The 25,241-nt window shown below is 46.8% G+C and overlaps 1 protein-coding gene across 2 annotated transcripts in view; it reads right to left on the bottom strand.

The window, feature by feature from the left end:
- TCERG1L (transcription elongation regulator 1 like) overlaps nt 1-25,241 on the bottom strand; it is a 67,410-nt gene that overhangs the window by 40,797 nt on the left and 1,372 nt on the right. For both annotated transcript variants that reach the window (XM_082765408.1, XM_082765409.1), the window contains exons 3-4: nt 24,536-24,716; nt 11,784-11,972 (exon numbers count right to left, since the gene is read on the bottom strand). In XM_082765408.1, coding sequence (XP_082621534.1) covers nt 11,784-11,972; nt 24,536-24,716 — 370 coding nt within the window. The remainder of the gene's footprint in view (nt 1-11,783; nt 11,973-24,535; nt 24,717-25,241) is intronic.

Raw genomic sequence — 25,241 nt, 5'->3', positions numbered from 1 at the left:
TAAGGGGGGAGGCAGCTTCACTTTATAAAGGTGGTGCTGCTAGAACTATCCCAAAAGCTTGCACGCCTAAGAGCTGGGTGCCAACCCTAACGTGACAACGTTTGAGGCAGTCTGACACCCGATCTCCAACTCTTTGGCCAAAACCAGACAAACAGCCCAAACATTTTTGGAAGTTCTGTCCCGGTCAGCCCGGCACGGTGCTGGTGTTCCTCTGCCTTCCAAGCGCCACGACTGAAGTTCATTTCCATGCAGTGCATTAGGACTCATCTTCGTTTGCATTTCCACAAGCAGTATGAACTCGCTGCCACATCATAATTAAATTAATTCCTGTAATGCCCTCGGGTGCGTGCGGCCAGCAGCGCGTGTTTGCAGAGGAGATGTACACAGCGTTATTGAATCTCTCCGCGGCGAGCAGCAGCAGGACAGTTATCTTTATCCTTTTCAAAGCGATTACAGCCTTCTAAAACCAAGCAGCCCAGTGAATACGATCCTCTGGAAAGCAAACAACATGCTAATACAGAAAAAAAATCAAACATTGCCACTCTCCCAGCAAAACCATCTTTGCCTACGGTAACCAGCGTGCGCCTGCTAGCCAGCACAAGAGCAAGGCCGTGGTGCCCATGCCATACCGCACAGAAAGTCAAACCACTCGTTTGAGAGAAGTGAATGAAATCAGGGTGCTTATTTGGTGTGATTTACAAAGCCCACAGAATTACAGCATCCTCTGGATTTACCGGGAAAACAAGCCGTGCATGAAGTGAAGCCGAGCCTTCCTGCTCACTTAAAATACATGAATATGGTTCCCCCGATGTGCACAGACATTTCCTTGGGGGAAAGCTTACAGCACCAGGACCGAGACAACCCGCTACCAGCATTTTAATTACTTACTGATATTTAAAATAACGTATTTATTAAGATTGATATGCAAATCTCCGTAATTTAAACATACCTGAATTCCCTGCTGTAGACTTCTTAAAGATTATTTCCCCTTAATTCCCACTCACAAAGGTCACACTCGGGACATTACTGTTTTACTCCTCAGTAAGACACAAATGAGACGTGACTGATGGCTGAGGAGCGGCATTTGAGCCCCTGTTCTGCTAGCAGTGGTTCGTGTGCGTGTCGAGGACACGCGGCTCAGCCACCGAGCTCGTTTCAGGCAGCGCTGGTCCTGCTGCCTGGCAGAGCACAGCGCTCACCCTCAGCTGAACAAAAAAAAAAGTTAGCGTGAGATTTGCCACGATCCAATAACACCTCACCTGCTGAGCTGCCACGCTTTCTCACCCAAGGTCCATGACACCAGGCACCGAGCAGATGGTTTTTGGGGTTATCTGTGTGCACGGGGGGACAGAGCCCCCTGTGCCACCCCCCCAGAGCACAGGCACCAGCCTGGCCCCTGGGCACAGAGCAGCCCCTGGGCTTTACCCTCATTCCTTTGCCACTCTGCCTCTGCTTGCCACAGTGATGGAAGGCCTCCATTTAGCTTTATTTTCCCTCTGAAAGCAGCCTGGCCCTCTTTCAAGAGGCAGCCAGACCCCTTCTCCTTTCCTGCCAGGAGAGGAAGCTGTAAGCCTACATCTGCCCCAAACACATATGGGGGAAGCTGGAGGCACAGGGGCTGCAGAGGGGTGGGGAATGGCTCATAGGGCTCCTGCTCCATCCTGGGCATCACATCCCCATTGCTTCCTTGCTCACGGGTGCTGCTGGGCAGCACAATGCCACGTGCCACAGAGGGACACCTCGGTGCCATGCCCCCCCTGTGCTGCCCGTCCCTAATCCCGGCAGCGGGGGGTCCCCATAGGCACCAGGCAGTGGCTGCTCTCCAGTGCACCCCTGTGGGGTGACGCTGCTCGTTAATATATTCACATCTGCACCACGTTTATCATCTATTTCCAGTCGTATGAAAACCAACTCCAGCATAAAATTTCAATCTTGCAGTTTAATAGGATGTAATTCTGAAAGAATACAATGAGTTGCGCGGCAGCAAGCCTCCGAACTCCAGCTTGCTGGCTGTCAGAGCGAAGTAATTATTTCTGCATGAACTAATCTTTTGTGTTTTGGAGAAAAAATCTTCAAATACTTATTTCTGGGAGGATTTGAGCTATAAATTAGTTTGGGAATTTTAAAATCAGTTAACACGGGAACCAGAAATGTGATTCCAGCTTTTTTTTCCCCATTCCTTACACGCTTGTGCAATGAGGGGGTTTGAGCCAAGCTTTACAATGACTGGTTCTTGAAACTAGTGGGGAAGTTGACACGATGCAGTGCCTGGCAGGGTTTGGTGTGTTTTTTTCATTTCTGGAAAGCACAGAGGGCTGGTTAAACCGCTGCCTGCTCCTTCAGGTGTTCCCCAGAGCAGTACCAAGCCAGGCGGCCTCTCCTTTTTCCTGCCGTTTGCTTCCAGCCCATGGGCAAACATCAGCACAGCTCCTGGGGAGCCTTCAGCCGAGCAGCTCTCACCCCAGCTCCTCACCCCGTGTTTTTGGGGCTGGGTGACATCTGCCCTCGCTTCACATCGCTCCGCAGGGTCGGGGTCCAGCAGAGCGGCCACCGCAGACACAGCCTGCCCAGCGCTGGCGATGGATTTTGTAATTCCAGCCCAGCCCTTTATCCAAATAATCCGTGCTTGGTTTCTGTGCAGGGCCAGCAGCAGCCCTTCCCCCCGCGGGGCTGCCAGAACTCCTGCCTTGTTTGCAGAAACATCATCAGCTCACTCCGAATGCGATCAACAGAACTAAATTTGCAATAAAATCAATGAAATTCTATTTAGCTACTCCAGGGAAGCACCTATGGCACGCTTAAGAGCGTGGAATTTAATTAATTTTCCTTATTTATATTCTGGCCAACAAGCCAAGATTCATTTTACCTCATTAGATTTATTTACACATATATTGGGGCCAGATTGAGAAACGCAAGTCACCCAGAGATCATCCATGGGGCTCCTCACTTCAGCTGAAGCAGCCGTGGAAATCGCTCGGCGTTTCTTTCCCACCGCCAAAGAGGCTGAACGGGCAGAGCTGTTTGACTGGATAAAAGAAAGAGGTTTCTGTATGGTGATTAATATAAAAAAAATAATTTCCCGTGTAGGCCATAACGAGCATCTTCTACAAGAAGGAAGCAAACTCTGCAGATTCTGAGCAGCAGCTGCAGGAGGCACGGGATGCCTGCCTGCCTTCCCCCTCCCGGGCTGTTTCTGCACCAGGTTTACCCACCAGCCAGACCGGGCTCGGTACCACAGATTCAGATTAAAAGTTAAGAGCGTGCAGGGTCAGATCCCCACTACAGCTTCCTTTCACAATGTCAAAACAAGCCAACAAAATTGGCTGCAAAAATGGCGAAAACCAATAATAAAGAAAAAAAGCGAGCTTCTCGCTGGTAAGTTAAAAATTTATCTGGTGAAATCCGAAGCAGCCTCACTCCTCAGCACCTTCCCATCATTTATATGGAGCTCAGCAAAACGTGCTCCTTCGCCGTGCTCTGGGATCCCGGGCGAGCAGCAGCCCCACGTCACCACACCCTGGGCTATTTGGCACCGCAGCAGCTTCGCATCCTGACTTTATTAAGCCCTGAAAACGCAGACGGAGTTCCAAATGGTTTAATTGCATACATAAATTTCAGGGAACAACACCAGCAGTCACCAAAACGATTTGTTCCCTCAGCTGATGTAAGCCCCACGAACACCACCAGTAATTCTTGTCCACACGTCTCCTCCTGAGGGGGGCAAGCTAACGCCTGCCTTCCCCAAACCATCCCATTATCCTGGCACAGCCTATTTCTTCATTTCAGTCAATTTGTTGTTTAATTTGTTTGTTTTTTTGTTGTTTTTTTTTTTTGTTTTTTTTTTTTTCTCCGAAGACTCCTGCTACTCTGACAATATATGAAGTTTGGATACGAGACTGCTCCAAGCAACAGAAACTAAATGGCAGTCTGCAGCAGGGAAAAAAATGTGGAGCAGGAAGATCCTTTATGGAAAGGTGTCCCAGGGTGCAAAAAGATGCCTCGTGCTGCTGATGAGGAGGAGCTGAACGGACCCACACGGGCACTGAAGTGTGAGAGCAGGGGTACAGAGCACAGGGGTGCAGAACTCAGCGCCTCGGGAGGAGACAGGAGGTGGAAGAGCCAAGGGCTCAAGGGTGCAGCGCAGCACAGGGAGCAGAGAGAAATACAGGCACTGCTTCCTCACCTGCCTCGTCCTTCCTCTTTTTGATATTAGTGCTCATCTCTCAAGTACCAGCAGCGATAACCGCCTAGGTCTGCGGCTTATTTGTCTCTTGAACGGGGAAGGAAACACCCCGCAGGTATTTTGGCAGAGTAGCTGCTGTTGCTAACACAGAATCTGATTTCAGCTCCCTGCAGCAGCGTACCAGCACTGTTCAAAGGGGGGAAAAAAAAAAACCTACTACTTGTTTTAACAAGTAGTTAAACAGAGTAAATTAAGTCCGACTTTTATGACATTTACCAAGCAAACAGCTGGGCATGAATGGAAGGATTTGGGTTGTTTGCCTTTTCTAACTAGGACATGAAATATTTAATTAGGATTTTGCTATTGTCAACACCCTGATGGCACACTGGGGACACTGAGCCCATTCTGCCCGGTGTGCCCACTGCCCCTGGGCATGGGGATCCTGCAAGAGACGGATGGAGCCCCGCAGAGGTACGGCCCCTGCACGGAGTGCCTCTGTCCCACCAGGGCACCCTGCCTTCTGCCTGCTCTTAGTCACGTCAGTGCTATTCCAGAAATTATTCCAGAAATCCCCAGCTCTCTCTGCAGGCTAACTGAACCGTGATCCAGAAAGCCAGTCCAGATCTGTCCGTCCCCTCACTTGCATCAATAAGTGTCCCCTGACTGACTTCATCTTTCAGTGGGGATGGTGTGGGAAACTTCAGAAACAAAGCCCTGCCCGACACCTCCCCGCAGCGTTACCTCTGTGACCCCTCCGCTCCAGCCGCGCCGTGCTGGCCCACCACAACCAGGCTGCATTTCCACAAAGAATCGCCGTCAGGACAATCGCCCAGCTGCTGGAGGAGTCTTCACCGGGCAGCTGAGCGCTTCAGCGTTCAGCAGGGATTTGCTGTCCAGCAGCAGGAGAAAATTGGTATTTAAATGTGATCCCTGGCACGATTCTAGCTCCGAAAACCGCTGTACGCGCGCGCCTTCCTTCGCATGTGCCAACACAGATATAAAACCGAGAGGTAATTTTATGCTGAATATTAGGTCGAGTAGGAAGTTATCACTTTAATAACTATAAACATTCATTTGCTTGCTTCGTTACACAGCATTAAAGCTGGGCAGATCATTTACAACGAGCTTGTTAGAACTACTCAGTATTCAGAGTCGAGCTCGGTTTTACTGCTAGACACAGGACACCCAGAAATGAGGAGAGGAAAAAAGCTTCCCAAGGATATTAATGCCAAATGTTTGTTGGGAATGTTTGGATTTGCTCCTGATTTTCCATAAATGTTACCTCTTGCTCACCTGCCATCTATGAATTCCGGGAATGTCTGGGCCAGGCACTCACAGCTAACAAATGCAGAAGAAAAATTGCCACCATGTGAATTATCATCATGTTTCCTGGGGAAAAGCAAAGAGCCACCACCAAAGCCCCGCAGAGTGTACCCAGACCAGCAGAGCCCAGAGAAGCTGTCTGAATGCCAGACATGTACAAGTTTGTGTTTGTCTGTTTTTTAATTATTTTTTTTTAATTCCTGATTTTGCAGTTGCACCAGAGGCTGGATAAAGCCCCCCTGCAGTGACACACCGACTGCTGCGGTCCAACACTGGCTCAGCTCTGCTGCCACGTGGCTCTGGGTAGCTTCAAGGCACCAGAGGGCTGACCTTACTCCTTAATTAACATCCAGACAAAATAATTGCTACAGACAGGCAGTACCTAGCCCTGCCATTCAGTCTCAGGGAGGAGCAGGACGTGAGGATGGCACAGCCGTAACCGCATCGCCTCTCCCCACCCACTGGGACCCCAGCACTCCGCATAGCCAGCGCCTCTCTTGGCTGTGAAGAAGCTGGTTTTCCCCCCCAAAACACCATTAAAATAATTGAGTAATTGTTGTTATGAAAACGTGTTTTGTATCAGCAGAATTTGCTAATGAAGCAAGCTGACAGACACATGAAAGAGCATGTAGAAAAACCCTGGCACTCAGAGGTGTTTTGAACATATAATGACGCTTGGCCGTTAAGTTACTGATAGGAAAAATACTTAGTCACTTCCCAGCTGTTCTGTGGCAGGGTAAAACATTACATTTAAACCATTAAATAATTCTGAAAGGAAGAGAACAGGTGGCAAATGGCTCCTATGGCAGATGGTGCCTTTTTAATATTTGTACTCGCTGCTAATTTAGAGAGTCCATAACCACACACTCCTACCTTACCTTTCCCATTTGAATAATTAACAAATTGTATGTGAAGAAACAAATACCCCAGCTCCTAATACAGTAGCCATAAGAAAGGCATTAGAGATTGCCAGATATCGTATACCTGAAGCACCACGCAATTTGAAATCTGGAAGTTTCTTGGATTTTGGTTTGGTGGTGGTGTTTTTTTTTTTTTTTGCTTGCTTGTTTTAAGAGAGTCCTCTTCAAAGGCTTGGCTTGATACTGCTGGAAGATTAAGTTCCCTCTTTACCAGCAGAGCAAATAAGTAGGAAGATACAGCACAGATAGCTGTGTAGCTGTATCTCCACAAGCTCCTGTTTAGTCTTTATGTTAGATCTGGCACAAAACCCAAGCTAACAGCAAGGGTGACATTACATGGAACATTTTCCCTGGCACATGTAGGAGCAGAACCACCAACAGATGAAAAAGGAAAAAAGGAAGAAATAAACCTAAAACTGAGCTCCAATCGCATTTCTGGACCTTTCTGAGTTTTAGCTGATTGATCTTAAACCACTTCCCCCGTGCTCAGCAGAACCAAGCAGCTCACCAAGCACTGTGCCCACTTCTCACTACACCATGCTACTGAGTGGCTCCATCCTCAGCTACCCGAGTTTTATCCTGTCAAACAAACCCACACAGACAACCCAGACACCCCTGCTGCGGGCATCTGGAGGAGAAGCAAAGAGCAAGGGGCTTGGCTGAGCCAGGACCACCCCAGCAGCACCAGCGTGTAGCTGGCGACCTGACTCCCAACCTAAGGCGGGATGTTGGCCACCAGCAGGTTCTGCTGCAGCTCCCTTTCCCCACCAGGCTTCAAGCTTAGCAGTGCTTGAAGGAAGCAAAGCAGTGATTTAATCACACCAGGAGTCCCTAATTACAGCTTCAGCTGCTTTCAGGAGCCAGTCGAGGCACAGCCTTCCGGATATTCCTCACTAGAAGGCAGCTAAGGCACTATTTTACCAGCTTGCTCTACAGAACTGTGCGGTACCTGCCTTATGCTGGTTCTTCCCAGCCTAAAAGCAGGAACTCTGCCCTGGCCGAGACACCCAAGGGCAGGCTGTGGCTGAGCGTATGGGAGACTAGACAGAGGCCCTGACAACCAGGGAAAATTGAGGAGTCTAGCTTTGTTTAAAAATATCAAGGGAAAAGAAAAAAAAAAAGAACTTTTGTAAACAACAGTGGCACCAAAAAAAGCATGCTCAGCTTGTAGTAGGGAAATGCTAACATTATCTTTGAATTCTGTGTTCTGGCAGACAGCAAACAGAGCAATGCATCTGGCAGCTGTACAGATTCCTCGCATTTGTTTCATAAACTGCCCACCACTGGGCTCATCTGGACTGGCTTGAGATCAGCAATTTCAACACAAGAAGGGCCAAAGAGGAGAAAAACTGGAAATCAAGTCTGCCAGACACCAGTTCTCATGTGCAAAGATTTCAGGTATCACACTGCCACAGAAACCTACCCAGCCACTGGGTAGGTTTCTGTGGAGGTACCTTGGGAAAGTCACAAAGCTCTGTGACTTTCCCAAGGTACCTCCACACAATATATATAAATTCTAAATATATTTTTTTAAAAAAAGGAGAGAGGAACACCGGAATGAGAAGTTCCAGAAGCAGCAGCATCAGCCCCTGGGGCTGAATGCCTTGTGTTCCCCCAGCATTGTGCTCCTGAAGCTCCAGGAGCCCTCCTGGGGGATGCTGGCGCAGTGCAGGACGGGGACGCCCCCAGCACCCCATTACCAACGGGGCTTCACCTGTGGGGCTGGCAGGGAGCAGCACAGCTGGGCTGGAAACCTCCCTAGAAATAGATAATCAGTCAATTATAGGCTTATTGATCGAACAAACTGCAGTGACTGGAAATACAATGTACACGTGGCGGTGTAACACCCACCTCCGGAGTAATCCATTCGCGGCCGATAGCGAAGCGCTCCGCTCAGCCTGACACCAAGCTACGAGCAGGTTTAACACAGGAATAATTTAACCTTCTGCTTTGTTCCTTTAGTTCATTCATACCACCAGAACGTCGCCTCACATGCTTTAGACAAGGAGAACATGGGAAGTTCATTAATTACCACGTTACTTTATAAATCATACATGAAACAAGAAAAACGCGGCTGCCCCAGGGCCCGCAGATTATGTGCTCTCAAAGATTTATTTTTCTGGGAGAACTGTAAGTCATCCCTAATAAACGTCAACACGCTGATGTTTTTAACGGAAAAGCAGACAGGGTTACAAAGTACGCTATGCACTTGGGATTATCTGTAAATTAAATTACTCTTTCTTGAGGCTTTCCCAGTCATTACCTCACAGGGCAATGCAGACATTTATTTTTGACAGCAGAGAGCCGCCTTTGGCCAGCTGACCATTTCTGCCCTGGAAGTTAAATCCAGCTGCACCACCTTGTCTGCGGGGTATTTCGGAGGAGATCGGGAGCAGCTGCAGCACGCACAGCAGAGCTTATTTCTAACACTTCTGCAAAGCTTTTCTCCAGCGTGTCTCTTTGCCTTTTCACTCATGCCTATCCAAACTCTGATTCATTCATTAGCATTTATGAACACACACACACACGTATTTATTTATTTAATCAGGTCGCTGTGTCTGTATTTATGGACCTGGTCAGCCGATGCTGCCCCATCCTCAGAGCCATCCCGGCCCCAAGGGCAGACGTCAATCCACAACAAGCCGAGCGCGGCACAAGTTCAGGAAGCTTTTCATCAAGCTCATGTTGACAAAGATAATTTAAAATGAACACCTTAGAGTCCTCTTTACTGCGAGCACAATAAAAAGGAATTTCATAAAAATGTTTTATGTAAGCCTTTGCAAAGGAAATAGCCATCCCTCCAGAGATGATGATTAATAGAGAAAAATGGTTAGCTGAATCTCCAGTTTATTTTGTATGTACTGGGCATTTCCAAGCTTTCTTTTCTAAAAAGCTACTATATATTCTGTAGGAGAACACACCCAGAAGTGTGTGGTTTACTGAGAAAGATTGATAATAGGATGATTGCTCAGGCACTCAAAGCATGATAGTTGATAGCCTATCACACACTCATTCGAAAGGAAAGCAACAATTATCATGGCCTGACATGTTTATCATTGCAGCGCTGAGCCAGTTATCTGCACGGCAGAGCTCCACGATATTAGAATATTCTATCACGCCTAACACAACTCACGCAGGGCTCGCTACTGCAGCTGTAAATCACAAGTCCTGCAACTGCTTCTTCCAAGAGCGCCCGAGCATCTCAATTCAAGCAGGAACACAGCTGGCATCCACATTTGGTTTTCGGCATGGAAGAAGAACGATTTTCTTCCCCTCTGGATTCTCCTCCAAGATGCTCGCTTGCAAAGAGGCACGATAATCTCTGTGGGTCAAATAACTCTGTGGGAAGTGCCACCAGCTCTGCCAGCCCCCTGCCCTAGAGAGGGACCCCAGCTGCCTGGCTTCCCTGCTCCTAATTCCAGGCCTGGGCCCCGCTACCCGGCGCTGGAGCAGCCAGGTGACAGTGTGCTCCCACGGACGATGACTGAAGTCTTTCTGCATATCTTGTAGGTGACCCAGGGACAGGGATTCGGGCAGGTGCTGCCTCGTTCATGAGCTCTGCGTCTTCCTCCTGCTCCCACGATGGGCCTGCTTCGGAGTGGCCTGCCTCGTCCTCTTCTTCCTCCTTCCCCTTCTTAGTCACGTTTCTTCTTTTAATAAGAGACCTGGTTTCACATCCACTGCTTCTCCTCGAGTAAAGGGACAACTGATACCAGCACAGGTTGGCCCTGGATCAGCTGTAGGGCCTGAACCAAACGTCCAGGCCCAGAGGCATTTGCCTCCTCTTGACGGAGCCGAACGGTCCTGAGAGCATCTGACGGGCACAGCCAGCCCCAGGGCAGATCAGGGCATACCTTTCTAGAACATTCTATCATCTTTTTAGGATCCCGCATTTGTTCAGGGCTGAATTCCAAAGCCATGGGAGGCGACAATCCCAATAAATACCTGCCCACGACCTCCCACACACCTTGCCACCCGCTGCCGTCCTGCCTCGGGGCAGATCTCCGGGTGGCATTCTTAACTAGTTGGTTAACCTCACACAAAGCTGCAAACACAGGCAGGAGGCATGGCAACAGGACCGTGCTAGTCTGAACAACCCACAGATATTAAAATCTGGTCAGATCTGTTGTTATCCCAACCCACAGCCACCCAAAGGGCTGCTGTGGTTTAGCCTGGAGGCAGCTCAGCGCCACAGCCACTCGCTCACACCCCCACGGGGATGGGGAGGGAACCAGGGAACAGGGGGTGGGATAAAGGCACTTTAATGGGACAGAAAAGGAAGAGAAATAGATATGTAACATCTACCCAAAACAAGGGATGCACAACACAGTCGCTCCTCTCCCACCAGTCGGTGCCCGGTCAGACCCAGCAGCGGCAGCTCCCCCAGACAGCCACCCCATAGTCCTTGTCCCACACCACACCACACAGCAGGGAACCCCCCTTTGGGCCCCTCAAACCAGGACAATATTCTGAAGAGAGTACAGCCCTGTCCTACAGTCTGACAGGCTTTATTCCGATGGGAACGTTTGCTCCTCAGGCTCCCTGAAGATAAACACTCTGCCGTACTTCCTCAGCAGTCATTTATCTGAGTGGTTCTAATGACTGCTCAACAGGAACAATAATCATGGAGATACATTGCTCATACAAAGATCTCATCTGAACAGCCAATATCGTAACTGCACACTTTCCCCAAATTTTAATCTCGCTGTATTTTGCTGTGGTACACTTCGAGCATCAAAAAAATGCAAAATGCACCAAAAATAAAATTTTAAACTTAACTGATATACTGTATTTCAAAAATATATACTTAAGCATTCAAAGCACAAATAGTTTCAAAAATTATCCCAAAGACTTAAATCAGACAGACTTCCACAGCAAGTTAGGGATGCCACAGTATCTCCCTGGGTATCACGTTCAGAAAGCTGTTAAGTGGTGTCACGCTAAGAAAATGATATTCCATGATATCTTGGGATATCTTGGGATATTCCATGATTCTGTTTCTAGCAGATACCTTTCAGCTGCCAACACCACAACCTGAGGATCTGTTGCAAAGGCTGAGTGCCACTAAGGCCGTGTTTTCTTATAGATGTGATAAAGGATGCAACTCAATTCGCATAATACCCATAAATGTCAAAGCACATCTAAAAACTACTAAGGCATAAGAGTTTTGAACTCACTATTACCACACTTTCAGAAAGCACCTCTAAACAGTACCAGAAAAAATAACTTGAATTCCAGAAAAACACTTGTAACCAGCAAATATTTCTCAGAGCACACAACAAGGCTCATACCCGGAAGCCTCTCTCCGTCGCAAAGCATAATAAGCTGCTTCCTAATGCCAACAAGGGTAGCCTTACCTGGAAAAGGCGAAGTCAACACTGGAATTTTGATAGGTGAGAAGGTCAGCACGTGGCAGGGTTGGATGCTCGGAGGTGAAGGTCCTTGAGGGCCTTCAGACTCCACCGACATCATCGCCGCAGTGGCCGCTGCGGCCAACGCGAGGGTTTGATTGCTGCTGACCGGTTTAAGGCTATTCTGGCAACCACCTGTGGAAGAACAAGATACAACATTTTATTGTCAATTGGAAACCAGTGGATTTACGTCAGAATGGTTTCAGCATTTTGAGTTTTAACACAAGTTGGCACAACGACGTGGAACGTTCTCCACCTGGCTTCCACTACACGAGTCCACCTTCACGAGATGCTAGGCATTGAAAATACTTTAACACTGCTTTCGAAACCTTTGAGTTTTCTGCAAAAAGCACACATAATGGCACCATTTAAATATAAGTTTTACTTTATACAATGCCTTGTCCAAGGCTATGGGACTCGTGCAGCATCACAGGCACCAGAGCCCTTGCCCACCTCACTGCCATTATTCCAAGTCCGAGCCTGTGGTTAGTGCATTTTCAGATATTTAAACCCCATGCACGTGAACATACCACTATAACCTGGAGGGACAAAGCAGAGTAATATTGGGTGATACATAAGCTGTGCAGTTATTAAATTTAAATGAAAAAATCAATAATAAATGAAGTCAACAGGTTGAGTGTATCGACCATATTTACTTCATCTGCCACGGCTTCACAGCTCTTCACGAACAGCCTGATTCTGACTTTTCCTAAATATAAGCCATCTGATTCCAAATCTGAATCTTTGTGTTGCCTGTTATATTCAGCATTCAATGTTAGTGTTACCTGCTGGACTGTTGTCCTGGTAGATGCCAGCAAATACCTGAGTTCTGCAAGTTTTATTTAATAGTAACATTCGCCTTGAAAACACGCCATGCAGAAAATTCTGATCATCTTACAGAGCAACTCTGAAGTTGTCCACCAAACGTAGGCTCAAATTCACTTTTGACTGTGTAAGATTTACCTTAAAGTCTAACAAGCTTAAGGGGTAGACCTTTAGAGCTCAATCTTGTCTAAGTATGCTAAATAAACAAGAAAATGAGTAGTAAAAAGTCTTAAGGAAAAAAACTAATTTGACAAACACCAGCTGTTACTCCCTCTGTACTCAGCTATGTATTCAAAAATTAAGCAATCATTAGCTTATTATGTTATTTAGCAAATGTTTGCAGTTCATGTGGAAATCCTTCAGGCAGTAAGAGCCAACTGTAGCTCTGCAAAAAACAACAAAAAAAAAAACACTATTTGCTCAGACACATCACAGCAGGCATTTCAGACATTTCCCAGATTTTTTGTACCTCTGCCTGGCCCCAGAGCACCCGCTGCCCACCAGGCATGGGCCCAGGACACGTCAGAAGGTGCGAAGGCAGCTCGGCATCGTGCCTTGGGCAAGGAGGGTGCTGCCACGGTCAGAGGTGGTGGACGCACCCCCAGCAAGCCACAGCCCAGCTCTGGAGCCCAGCTACCTCACCCAGGGTTTCAGATCCTCCTCTGCATTCACACACCTGAAACTTTTTTGCATTTTAGCTGCCAAGTGCTGTTTTGCTCTCAGTTTGCACTGGGGGAGAAAAGTGGGTCAGTGTTTTGGAAGGAATATGTTTTGGTTACAGCTAATTGGGGCTCTTGAGGTTATCTGTTGTGCTAACTTTTGGCAGCTTTGCTTCTAACTCTTCGTAATAATTATTGCCAACAAAATAAGCTCTCTCTCTTAGCAGAACAGAAGTCAATGTTCTCAGCAAGCACCACAGAAAAAATTCCATTATCGCTACTGCATTTGTCAATTCCAAGCAGAACCCATTTAAAATACCCACACACGCACTAATAGGACAGGCATGCAGGCAAAAACACACACACTAACAAACAATATTAAAGGTTTAACCATTCAACCACCAATGGTTAAAAAATAGAGTATTCTGCCAACGTCACAACGGAAACTTCAAAAATAGCAGTGTCCAGCTACTCCAGCTGTTTTACCAGTCTTCATGTTTCTTCACCTGAGAACTAACACGGCACGTGGGTGAGGTTAAACACCTCGCCCCCAAGAAATCTCACTCCCTGCTAATCCTAGCCAGCCTCAGGTGGGGAGAAAGAAATCAAAAAAACGTCTTCCGTAACTCTTATGAAAATTAATGTTGCATGGAAAAACTACTTTCCTACTGGCTTCCTACAGGGTACACAAGCCGCAAGGTTGTTTACTTCTCAATTGATTCTTATTTTGGAGAAGATGCAAATCCCCCAAAGAGCCCAGGAAAGCAGCAAAATAACCTAAGTCTTCGCTGCTTGGACAGCCAAAGTCTTCTATGAGCACAGACGAGTAAAACTCTTGAAGCAGTAGAGTTAGCAGGGCTTCCTTATTAAAGTTTCATCAATTCCGTTATTAAAGTTTCATGAGTCAGCCGAAAGAGAAGTTTCGGTGATTTCCCTGCCTTTGATGAGGTTCTCTCCCCCTCTCTCCTACTAAATAATTCCATCAAGCAAGGACTACCCCTGTAATTGTTAATACTTGAGAGTACATCACCAGCAGGGTGCCTGGGGGTCATCAAGCCCATCTCTTCCTTTGCAGTCAACTGAGCAACCCATCTCAGCAATTTATCAGGCTCAAAGAAAAAATATGATTTCCAAAGCAAACTCCTATTGGAACCTGGCCCAGGACATCACTTCAGAGATCGGGATTTTCTTCTGCATTCGGCATAGCTAGAGAGAAGCAGCTCTGCTCAGGAACAAAGCCGATTCTGCTGGAAGCATTTCCAAAAAGTTCTGGGAAGGGTTTCTTAGAATCACACTTAATGACTTCATTTACTTGAATTTCAAGAGCCTAATGCTTTGCAAGTAGTAGTAAAATACCATCACCAATATACACTTGAGGGGAAAAAAAAATAGCAATGGTTGCTTCTCCAGATCTGTTTACCCAAGGCACGCTGCATTCTGGGCAGTGTAGCAGCCACTTGGCTATTCTTCCTAGGCTGCCGTCCCTGCTTCTCCAGCAAGCAGGCTAGGGGAGACATCTGAGATTTGTATGTGATGCTACTGGAGAGCAGCTGAAGCAGCAGTGAAGAGATTATTCAGAGACAGTTAAGCGAAGGTGGTGAAATGCAGTGAAGGCGACGGAACAGGGCAGCAAGCCCAGCACAGTGAGCGATGGGCCATCCCCAAATGTCTACCTGCACACATCCGTGTGGGACAGGGTCTACGCGCACAGGGGAGGAGCTGTATCTTTTGCACCTTCTCTTTTATTCGAGCACAGCATCATCTGCTTAAGTTTCTTAAACAAATCCAGTTCCCTGTTGATGTGGACGACCTATTTTCACGTGGTAGACCTGGGTCAGTTAGCTACAGACATCCAGGGACTGTAGGACAGTGGGCCTGGGCCAGGCTGCAGCATCCAGCGGGATGGAAGGGCACAGCAAAGCCCAGCTTTGGGCTATCAGCATGGTCCAACACATGAAAAACTGAATCAAGATTCTCTGCCTCAAAGAAAAAAAGAATAATTTAACAAGACAAAACTAAGTACTACTAATACTTGTGAGATATGAAGATCCACTCCTCTAAAAAAGGGTAATTTAATTCGAGACCTTCTCTTTTAGAAAAAAGACATATATAGGCATGTGTTGTGCAAATTTACTGTACGTGTAATTTAATACATTTGAAATGACACTTGGCTATATTGTCCTTCAGTCTGTTTCTTCAGTTCTGCCTACAGAACATCTTTCCCCCAAAAATGAGCATCTCCTGAAAGACCTAAATTAAAGAAATAAAAGAGGAGGAAAAAAATCAAACAGGTTAAAGACCTTTCTGAACTTTTTGACTGTCATTGAAGAAAGAAAAATACATGAATGTATTTCCTTTTCACTTCTTTAAAAGACCTACTCAAATGCCTCTTGTTTGTTTGTTTTTGCTTTTTTTCCCCTTTCAGTCCGTTAGCTCCTGCAAATGCCCAACAAAGGCTCTGTAAGAGCTCTGTGGCTTTAGGAGAACCTCCTGCTGAAGAGGACAACTGGACACTAACTCAAACACTGACCTTGCTGCCTCTTCTTTTCCACCTGAAAGAACTGAAAGACAATTCTGACACAAATGGCGTTCCACATCAACGTGCTGAAGTATCTCTCCCCACATATGTGGACACCAAATGTAAGGAACCACACAACACTCAATTTCTATCAAAGCTTTCCAATCGCCAAAAACTTCAACCCTATGCAAATGATCTTTGGTAGTTTACGAAAAGAACACAAGGACTCGGTACTAGCAGAAAAAACTGCCAAGTATTGAGTAGCATCCTAAGGGATTTGTAATTCTTCCCATGTACATCTAAAGCAATAGGTATTTTGAAGGCTGTCAGCAGAGATGCATGTTACGAAACTTGTATGAAATGAAATACCAATTAAACACAGGTTGGTTAAATACCTTCACCTGAGAGTCAGGGAAGTTAGTGACAGCGAGCTCTTAATCCTCACCCGCAGAGGGAGGTACACCACTTCTACTTCTTTTTAAACCAGATGTATTTTTTACTTTCCTCATAACTGCCTTTACCCCTGTTTCTTTCAAGGCTCAAGCTACTTTTCTTCCTCCCAGCCCTGGCCACAGGTATCCCGCTGTTCTTTGGGCACCAATACCCTGCTCAGTCCATATGTTACTGAATTTGCTGCACCTACGTAGGCACAATCCCGGCTACTAACTAAAAAAAATAAGAAGTCTATCATTTGTGATTACAAAGACACTTCAGAAATGTTCGCTGAATCCCAGCTGATGCTGCCTAAACCAGCTGAAGGCTAGAAGAGGGATTTTTGCATAACACCACACCACCACCAGATGACTCCTCGGGTCTAGTCCACTGGCTGGGGACCTATTCTGCAGCACAGGGTTGCCACTTACCGCTCCAGCCTGGGGTTAATAAGTTCTGACAAGCATTAGAGCTGTCACAGAGAGCTCCCTGATGAGCTCTTGCTGGCAGCCAGGTGGGGAGCAGGGATGAAGTGCTGGCGTGCAGCTCCGCACCCTGGTGTGCCCCATGGGTGTTCGCAGAGCAGCGCGGGGAGACGGTGCCCCCAAGGCACGGGGTGCAGGAGGGTGCCTGGGACACTCAGCTTCATGCAACAGCTGTCATAAAACACTTAGCACTTCCTCTGAAGATGTGTGAAAAAACAACTCCAGAAGAAAGAACAAAGCGTTTCAAGTGTGAATTATTGTTTACTGTCCCTTATTCCCTTTCCCTTCATCTGCAGAGTCTTTAAGAGAAAAAAAGAGATAATAACGTCTGAGATGACAGCTCTTTAATAGACTTATTAGACTATTATCAGTATTAAAACTGACAACAACTGTCTTTTGATATGGAAAAAAAGAATGTAGTTCAAATGAGTTAAAGTGGCTGTCGCTGTCCCATCCTCCCTCCTGGAGGACGAGCCACAGAACAGAGGGAACAGGATAAGGAAAGGTGCACAGGGACTGCAGCTTAGTGATACGGGTTAGTGGAGGACTGGCTAGTGTTAGGTGGATCTGGGGGATCTTGGAGGTCTCTTCCAACCTAGATGATTCTGGAATTCCGTGCCTCAGACCTCATCGCCACCCAGGGCCCTGCTGCTCCAGGCGAGGCGTAACACTCACCTCGCCAGTTGCTCCAGGCCCTTTTGTGGACCAACAGCAGTGGTATCAGAGACTGCCCTGGCCAGCAGTGCAAGGCAGATGTTGAAACGCAAGGTAGGATGACACAACAGGACAAAACGTGACAACTAATAATATTAATAAGTATCACCTTAATAATAAATATAGATACTTATCCTACCTCTAGATACATGTAATGATACTGACCAGTACATGTAAGGAATGCACTCAGACCCTGAAATTGACAGCAACTGGGAAGATAAGTTACTCATTGTTTCATTCATCAGTGGGATTAAAAGGGTTTTTATTACAGACCGTTGGGATCAAACACTAGATATTGTCCTTTCTTGCTTCACTCAGGTCTCTGCCATTGTAAAGATATTTTCTGGTACCATGGACTCAACAGGACCGCTGCACTTTGGCAGACTAAGATGTCCTTCCAGTCCTGTACTCCCCACAGGAGTAAGTTTAGCTCTAAGGAGGATACATAAAAACCACCCACTCAAGCTCAGTATACTTACTAGTAACAATAAAACACTTTTTTGAACCTGTTTCTGTCAGTTCTGCCTGCCCCCTGCTCAGCAGGCCGGACTGTCACAGCAACATTGAGGCGCCGGACGATGGCTGGTGAGCAGGAAGGCCGCGGCCTTGCTGAAGAGCACCGAGCTTCTTTTCATCAAGCACAAACATTTGGAAGGCCTACAGCACATAAATTTGTAATACCAGTATTTATTCTTGCAGAATTCAGGCTGTGGAGGATCTGCTGGCCCTGCTGCCTGAAGTGCACATGGCTCGAAATTTCAGGTGCTGAGCAGCTTGAAGCAGCGCTTATCGATCAATATCACGAAGCAATGGGTTGACTTAAATAGTATATTTATCCCAATACAAAGGAAAACATATTGATTTCCCTATCTTCTGAAGCCAAGAGGGAAGAAAAAAACATAGCCTTTTATGTGTGTTAGCTGGTATTGCACACGTCTGCCAGTAACAGCACCACTAATGGCTCACTTTTATGCCCACATGTAGTAAAAAGACCTGGCTCCTCACACACACTGACAGCCTCTGCAAAGCCCCAAGAGAGATGAATTTCTGTACAACGGGGTCTTGGGACCGGGTAGGAAAACATGACAAGCAGGGCAAGACTACAAGCCTTTGACTATAAACATGTAGCTTGTAGCCTTATTTACATTACTGGAGTGAAAACCCATCTTACTGGGGCTAAGGTTTGGACTTGGTTTGGGTAGGTAACACAAAGAGCCATAAAAAACACAAATTTCATGATATTTTTGTTTTGTTTATTGAGTGCCACTGAAGTCAAGTGTTCCCAAGGACTTCAGTGCTCCTCTCTGCGGCACCTGACCAGTCCAAAAACGCAGCAGGCTTTCGTGACATTTCAGCTCCTCCAGGCTCCAGGTCTGAGCCTGGCTTTCAAAGCCGGGGTGTCCGCATCCCCCAGTCTGAACCCCGACACGTTCTGCTGCAGGCTCAGCCCCCTCTCCAGCCAACTCTCCCCTCTCCAGTACCAGAGATGAAAAGAGCATCCAGAGGCATGCCGTGTCCCATCAGTGTCCATCTTTTCACAGCCTACTCAAAATAGAGGTTTTCTTTTTGTGCCTTTGCCAACACGGAAACATGAGAAGAATAGCAAGATAAATATCTCCCAGCTTGCAGGCTTTGTACAGGATTCCTGGCATTAAAAGCCTCAAATCCAGCCTGGTTTAGGAACCAGAGAAGGTCAGAGGTCTTTTGTGTCATGTATTTCAAGTTTGCTCAGAACCATACAACTTTTCAAAGTAAAATTGAGCAAATTTTTATATATAAAGGAATCACCTTCCTTTATAGGTTTGTCTTCAATTTAAACTGAAATCATCTATCTGTATATGTACACAAATTCTAACACAGATACTTGCTGTGGCACTGGCTCAGTTCTGCAAAGGTTAGTGGGATTAGAAGAAAGAAGATGAATACTAATAGGAAGGATCAAATAATCCTAATCCACATGGGATCAGTAATGCTAAAGTAATTTTGTGAAATTATAAATGAACTCATCTTTCTGATATTTGTGATTGTCAATATCCATGGATGAAAGAGAAAAGTGACTGGTTTTGAGCAAAGAGACCCTGTTGAAGTGTAGGGGAAGGAAAGAAACTTTGGCTTAGTGGAAAACACCTTCTGTTGAAAAATCTTTCCACAAAAAAAAAAAAAAAAAAAATCTGCTTTAAAAAGACTAACTTCTGTCAAGGAGACCAACACAGTCTTCATTCCAGGTTAGATTGACCTTGATGAAAAAAATACTGAGAGCATTTTGTTAAAGATCAAAGCAATTAAAAGGCTTTCACTTCTTCAGTATCCACTCACAGCACTTAGTGCTCTGACTGACAAGGCTCCCGCAGGTTTCCCATCACGTATTGTTCCACACATAACTTAGCAGCTACTGCTGCAGAAGTCCATAGAGTCATGGAACGGCTTGGGTTGGAAGGGACCTCAAGGATCTCCCAGTTCCAACCCCTGCCATGGGCAGGTTTGCCACCCTCTAGGTCAGGTTGCTGAGGGCCTCACCCAACCTGGTCCAGAACACGTCCAGGGATGGGGCAGCCACAACCTCTCTGGGCAAGTACCAGGGCCAGTAAAACACAAGACGTGTAAAAAACTGCAATTTATGTTGGAGAATGTTTAAAAAATCTGTTTGAGGACTGCCAAGTGTTTCAAAATGAAAACTGATGATGAAATGCCCGAGTTTACTCAGCTCTGAGCAAGACGTGCAGAAGGCAGCACCCAGGCTCCATTTACACTGAGGCTCCTGCAGACACCGCTTTCTCAAGGCTACCAAGTCCCCAAACTGTTGGGCTAGACCACTGCCCATGACACTCGCCCACAGAGAAGTTTGAAAGCCTTTATTCAATCAGCCATCAGCAGCACTAACAGAACCAATCTTCAGCTCTGGGCCCTCTCAGCACCGGCTGAGGACAGGATTTGGGTCAGGTAAGGATGCCCAGGTCCCTCTGCAGGCCCAAGAATCTCCCTGCACAATCCCCGAGGCTGTCCACAGGTGCTCTGCTGGAAGCTACACAGTACTACAGCCCTCAGGAAGATGTTATATTGCTGGTGCCAGAGTGCCTGCATGCTGTCAGACACAGCACAAGACATTGTGTTAGTGGCATTGCTACAGAGCCAGGAAGCTTCCAGTCCCTGCAGGATTTTGAGCTGTGCGATGTGGGACCGTGCCCACGGTCACAGGAGACACCACGCAGCTAGCCTCACATTTCAGTCACCCTTCAGCGAGCAGAAGCCATACACAGATTTCAACAGCTACAGGCTGAAACTCATCATTTCAACATAACAACATCTCTGGGTTTCTGCTGTCCTCAGCCAGGATGCCTCCTTCACTCCCCCTCCACGTGCCAGCAGCTGGAGCACACAAGCAGAGGTGGGACCAGCTTCGGTGTTTGCCCAGGTGGGCTCTGCTCGCCGTGGTTCATAAAGCACTTCTAGAGAGATATGAGACTTCCATCTGTACCTCCTGAACCTCCCCTTGCAGAAGGCGAGATGAAAGGATTGTTCTCCAGGTTTTCCCGTGAAAACCTTCTTCCACGCACCAGCAGGAACACGTGGCTTACCAGGGAACTGCTGGCAGCACTGCTCTTCAAAGCCAGAGACGCCAAGCTGCAGGGACGCATACTGAAAGCAGCTTCACTACCACCGGTAACAGTACAGCAGCGAACATCAAGGACCAGAGGGCTACAGCTTTCACCTGAACAGTGGAACCAAGGCTCCCTCCATAGGCCACCAGCCGTGCAGGGACGTGCAGAAGGCAGCAGGAGGAAGGCAATGTGCATCTCTGTACCCCTGTCCCCAGGCAGGGCCGTGCCTGCGGATGCTGCTCCCCACGGAAAGCTCAGTGCTGAAACCCAAAAGCTTCAGCGCAAGGCAGAGACCTCGTTCTGAATGAATTAACCACCCAGAACAGCTAATTCACAGTGCTTTGAGGAAAGCTTCCAGGAAGCTCCTTCAGCAAAGCAAAGCCAGACGGCACAGCTAACACGGGCATGGCTGACTCGGTCCAAACCAGCTGTGACTCCGTCCACGTGGCAGGCAGCACACCGCAGGCGACAGCAGCATTCATCCTTCCTCCGCAAAAATACCTCGACACTGCCTTCCTCGCTTACAGTAATGAGCCCGACAGACATAAAACCAGCTATCGCTTCTGGGTGGGAAAATAAAATGCCATTATTCACTTTAGATACACAAAACTGTAAGCACATAAATTCATGTTTTGTAATATACTGGAGAATAATAGCAGCTTCCTTCTCTTGCAGAAAATAACACCTCCTAGTAGCTCGTACTCACAGCTGTGAAATTACGGGCATTACCATTCACCAAACACCAAAGCCTCATTCCTTTATCTTCGTAACATTGCTGATACACTGAGAAAACAATTATATCATTACTGATAACTGTGGAAGGCAACCCTGCCTGTAAGATAGGCTTTCTAAACGAATACAGTCATGTAGCCTGCAAAAAGCTTATTAACTTCTCCGTTTAAACCACTTAACTAAGCAATTTGCTCTCAGTATTTTTATTACTCTTCATATTAACTGTAAAGATTATATAGGAAACACTTCAAGTACTGCCATAACACTTCCTAGGAAGTTTAAGTATGTTTGGAAGCAGCTCCTGATCGGGCTGTAAGGCACTGATACCATCTTCCCATTCTTGCAGCAGGGTCATAAATATACACGTCTGCCTTCACGAACTCCAGAGCACACAGACCTCAGAGCACATCATTTGATTAGCATCCACCTGATGCATGGATTGCATCGGTCACAAAAACATTTAGAGAGGGATGGGAGGATTTAAGAAGTTAGCTGGGGGGTGTTTCACACCCTCCCCTACTCCTCTCCCACTTGAAGGGGAACACGGAGAGCTTTCTGAAAAGGAGGGCAGCAAATGCCGAGCACTCTCCTGCAAGAAAAGCAGGGGCTCGCACCGTGCCAGGCTGCTAGTGGTGTGGGGAAGGAGCCCGAAGGGCAAAACCTGCAGAGGTGAATGAGTCAGGAGTTTTACCACCAGCAACCTCTGCCCGTGCTGTGCAGCCCTAAGAGCAGCATTCTGAAAGGAGCTGCAGTAGTCAAAGAAGTTGCCATACACTGAAGGAAAAAGGGCTGGAAGAGAAATTTAGAGACACGAGCAGAAAAAGGCTCTGTCATCAGCCTGTCCTGTAAAAGCAGCAACTAGAATTAGGTGGAGCATGAGTACATTTAACTGAGGGCAGAGAGGAAGGTGAGGCTGCAGCGCTGAGCACAGTGCTGGACACAGCCCTGAACAGAGAAGGCAACGGGAAAACAACCAAGAGATGGGAAAAGAGGGGAAAGGCAGAGCCTGAGGAGAGACCAAATAAGCAACCACACAACTTGGTGGCACCCCAAGTTCAATTTGAAATGTAAGCAGTGAGAGGTCAGTGATGGAATTAACAGCAGACAGACTTTGTATCAGCAGGAAAAAAAGACGCCATTCAGGGTAATTCTACCAGAAACCTCTTACAGCAGGGGGATAATAAGAAGAAAATGGATCAGCACCAGTTTGATCCATCTGAAGACCTGTCAACACATGCTTGGCTGTGCACATATTGTTCACCAGGAAGGAAATCTTCAGCAACAACACAGCTTCCCCTTGCTACTTCGGGATCACAACCCTGCCGTTCAGCTGGGAAGACCCTGCTCTGCCTCGCGAGCTCTCCTCATCTGCTACCAGATAGAGATATAATTCAAATACAAAGAGTAAGTATAAGATACGTGTCAAACTCCCAGCCTTTGCTGCATTGTCTGAGCCGACAGCTCAGCACAGAGCTCTCTCAAGACCCAGAGCAAGCACATAAATTCGAGCCAGTTTACCAGGTACCAGGCTCCCAACCCATCCGCCACATGTGCATTCGTGCAGCCTATGCCAAACTCCTTCCTCACCGCTGCATTTGTCATTAAGAATGCACTTCAAGCGATGCATCCTGCCTGGGAACACCGCTCAGACGTTCCCTACCGCATCCAGGTGGGAATGCCTTAACGCAATGGGTTCTCACCCATGGTGTCCCTATTTATGACCACCGTCACTCCCAGCAGAGCCACGTCCCCGCAGCCGAGCACTGCCTGCTTGTGGCAAGGACCGAGCGCAGCTTACTGGAAAGGGCTGCTGGAAACATCAAAACAGAGCTGATCCGAGTTGTTCAACACGCTAATTAATCAATCTGGCAAATTAACCCAAACAGTAATCTCTTCCAGCACACTCGCACTGAACTTCTGTCTTATTGGAAAAATACAAGAAACTGACTGCATGCTACACAGGCTGAAAACACAAAGTGCCTTACACAGAAAGACCAAGGGAACGAGGGCTCCTCTGCCAACCAAATGACCATCACCTTACATCCACGACAGAAACAAAGTCGGCAACCCATTAAGAATATCCTGATCCTGAATTTCAGAACATAAGTTACTGGTTTAAGTATCAGTAGCATTACGGTTCTTAATCCTTTCTGTGAGACAACTGCTCTTCCAAATGAATCCTGCAACTCACAGAGAGACTCAGCTTTATGGCAGCACACTTTGCTCTCTTCCAATCACAAAGCTTAGCTTTTCTATTAGCAGCTGTGACACACCCGAGTTATGCGGATTAATGTCATTTATTTCATAAATATCACCGAGCATAACTGAGCCCCAGTGAGATGATGGATCAGTTACTCTTCTCTACTGATTACCGTCTACACAAACCACATCAAATCCGTACAACTTACAGCAAATAGAAGAATCACACATGAACTCTTATCGGTATTATTTTTTTCTGGTTAGTTGAAAATAAGCCAAGTATCTCGAGGGCAGCTTGCTCCATCTTTCTGGAAGTAGACAACCAGCTACGGAATCATCTGTTGCAATCTTCTATAATTAATATGTTCTTTTCTTTCTTTTAAAGTAATTTAGGGGATGAAAAGCACTCTGCCATCAAGGTTCCAGATCAATTGAGAGATTTTCAAATGAATGGAATGAAACCCTTACTTTAGAAAATGGCTTATGCCTCTCTGGAGTTGCATAAAAAGCGGTAAATACTTAATTATTTACTAACCTGGTATCAGCTGAGGTGCCAACACCACTGTGGGAAGAGGCCTGGAGGCAGTAGCTGGCCTGGCTATAGCCATAGCTACTTGATTTGTCATTAATAGAGGCTTCTCATTTCCCTGGAAGAGTCTTGATTCCTCAGGATGTATCCATGCTGAGTCCAGAGCAAATGCATTATTTAAGTATATCTGTCCAACACAAATAAAAACATTAAGGTTTGAGATACTTTATTCTCACTTCTATTTCTCATTTTTTCTGTTTAATCTTTAGCTCATTGTTATGATACGGAAAGTATCTCAATTTGGGGACAAACTTACAAGAACAGATTGCTGCTGCTCCGTAAGCATTGTGGACAGAGTTTAGCTGATGACGAGAAAATTAACTGGCTCTGAACATGAATAATCAGCTTATGCAGCATCACCAACAGAAAATAATAACCGAAGCCAATTGTGCCTCAGACAGAGCTATTGCAGAGCACGTCTGTCTGCAATTCAGAGACCTCAGTCATCTTCTAGGTTGGAGTGACAGGGACGAGGGAAGGAAATGGGAATGTACAGTCACAAAGCCTCATTTCAATTATTCAGCTAGTTAAATTTACGGATGTAAATAACGATGGGCAGCACGAGGGCCTGGGACTGTGAGCGAAACCCTGGCGCCAGCCCCGGGGCTGGCAGCGCTCCCAGCGACAACACTGCCTGCGCTGCACCCCCATG

Source organism: Aythya marila (genome assembly GCF_965140915.1).
Source record: "Aythya marila genome assembly, chromosome: 7".
Classification (NCBI taxonomy): Eukaryota; Metazoa; Chordata; class Aves; order Anseriformes; family Anatidae; genus Aythya; species Aythya marila.
Note: the sequence above shows the minus strand (reverse complement) of the source record. Positions and strands in the feature narration are given on the sequence as shown.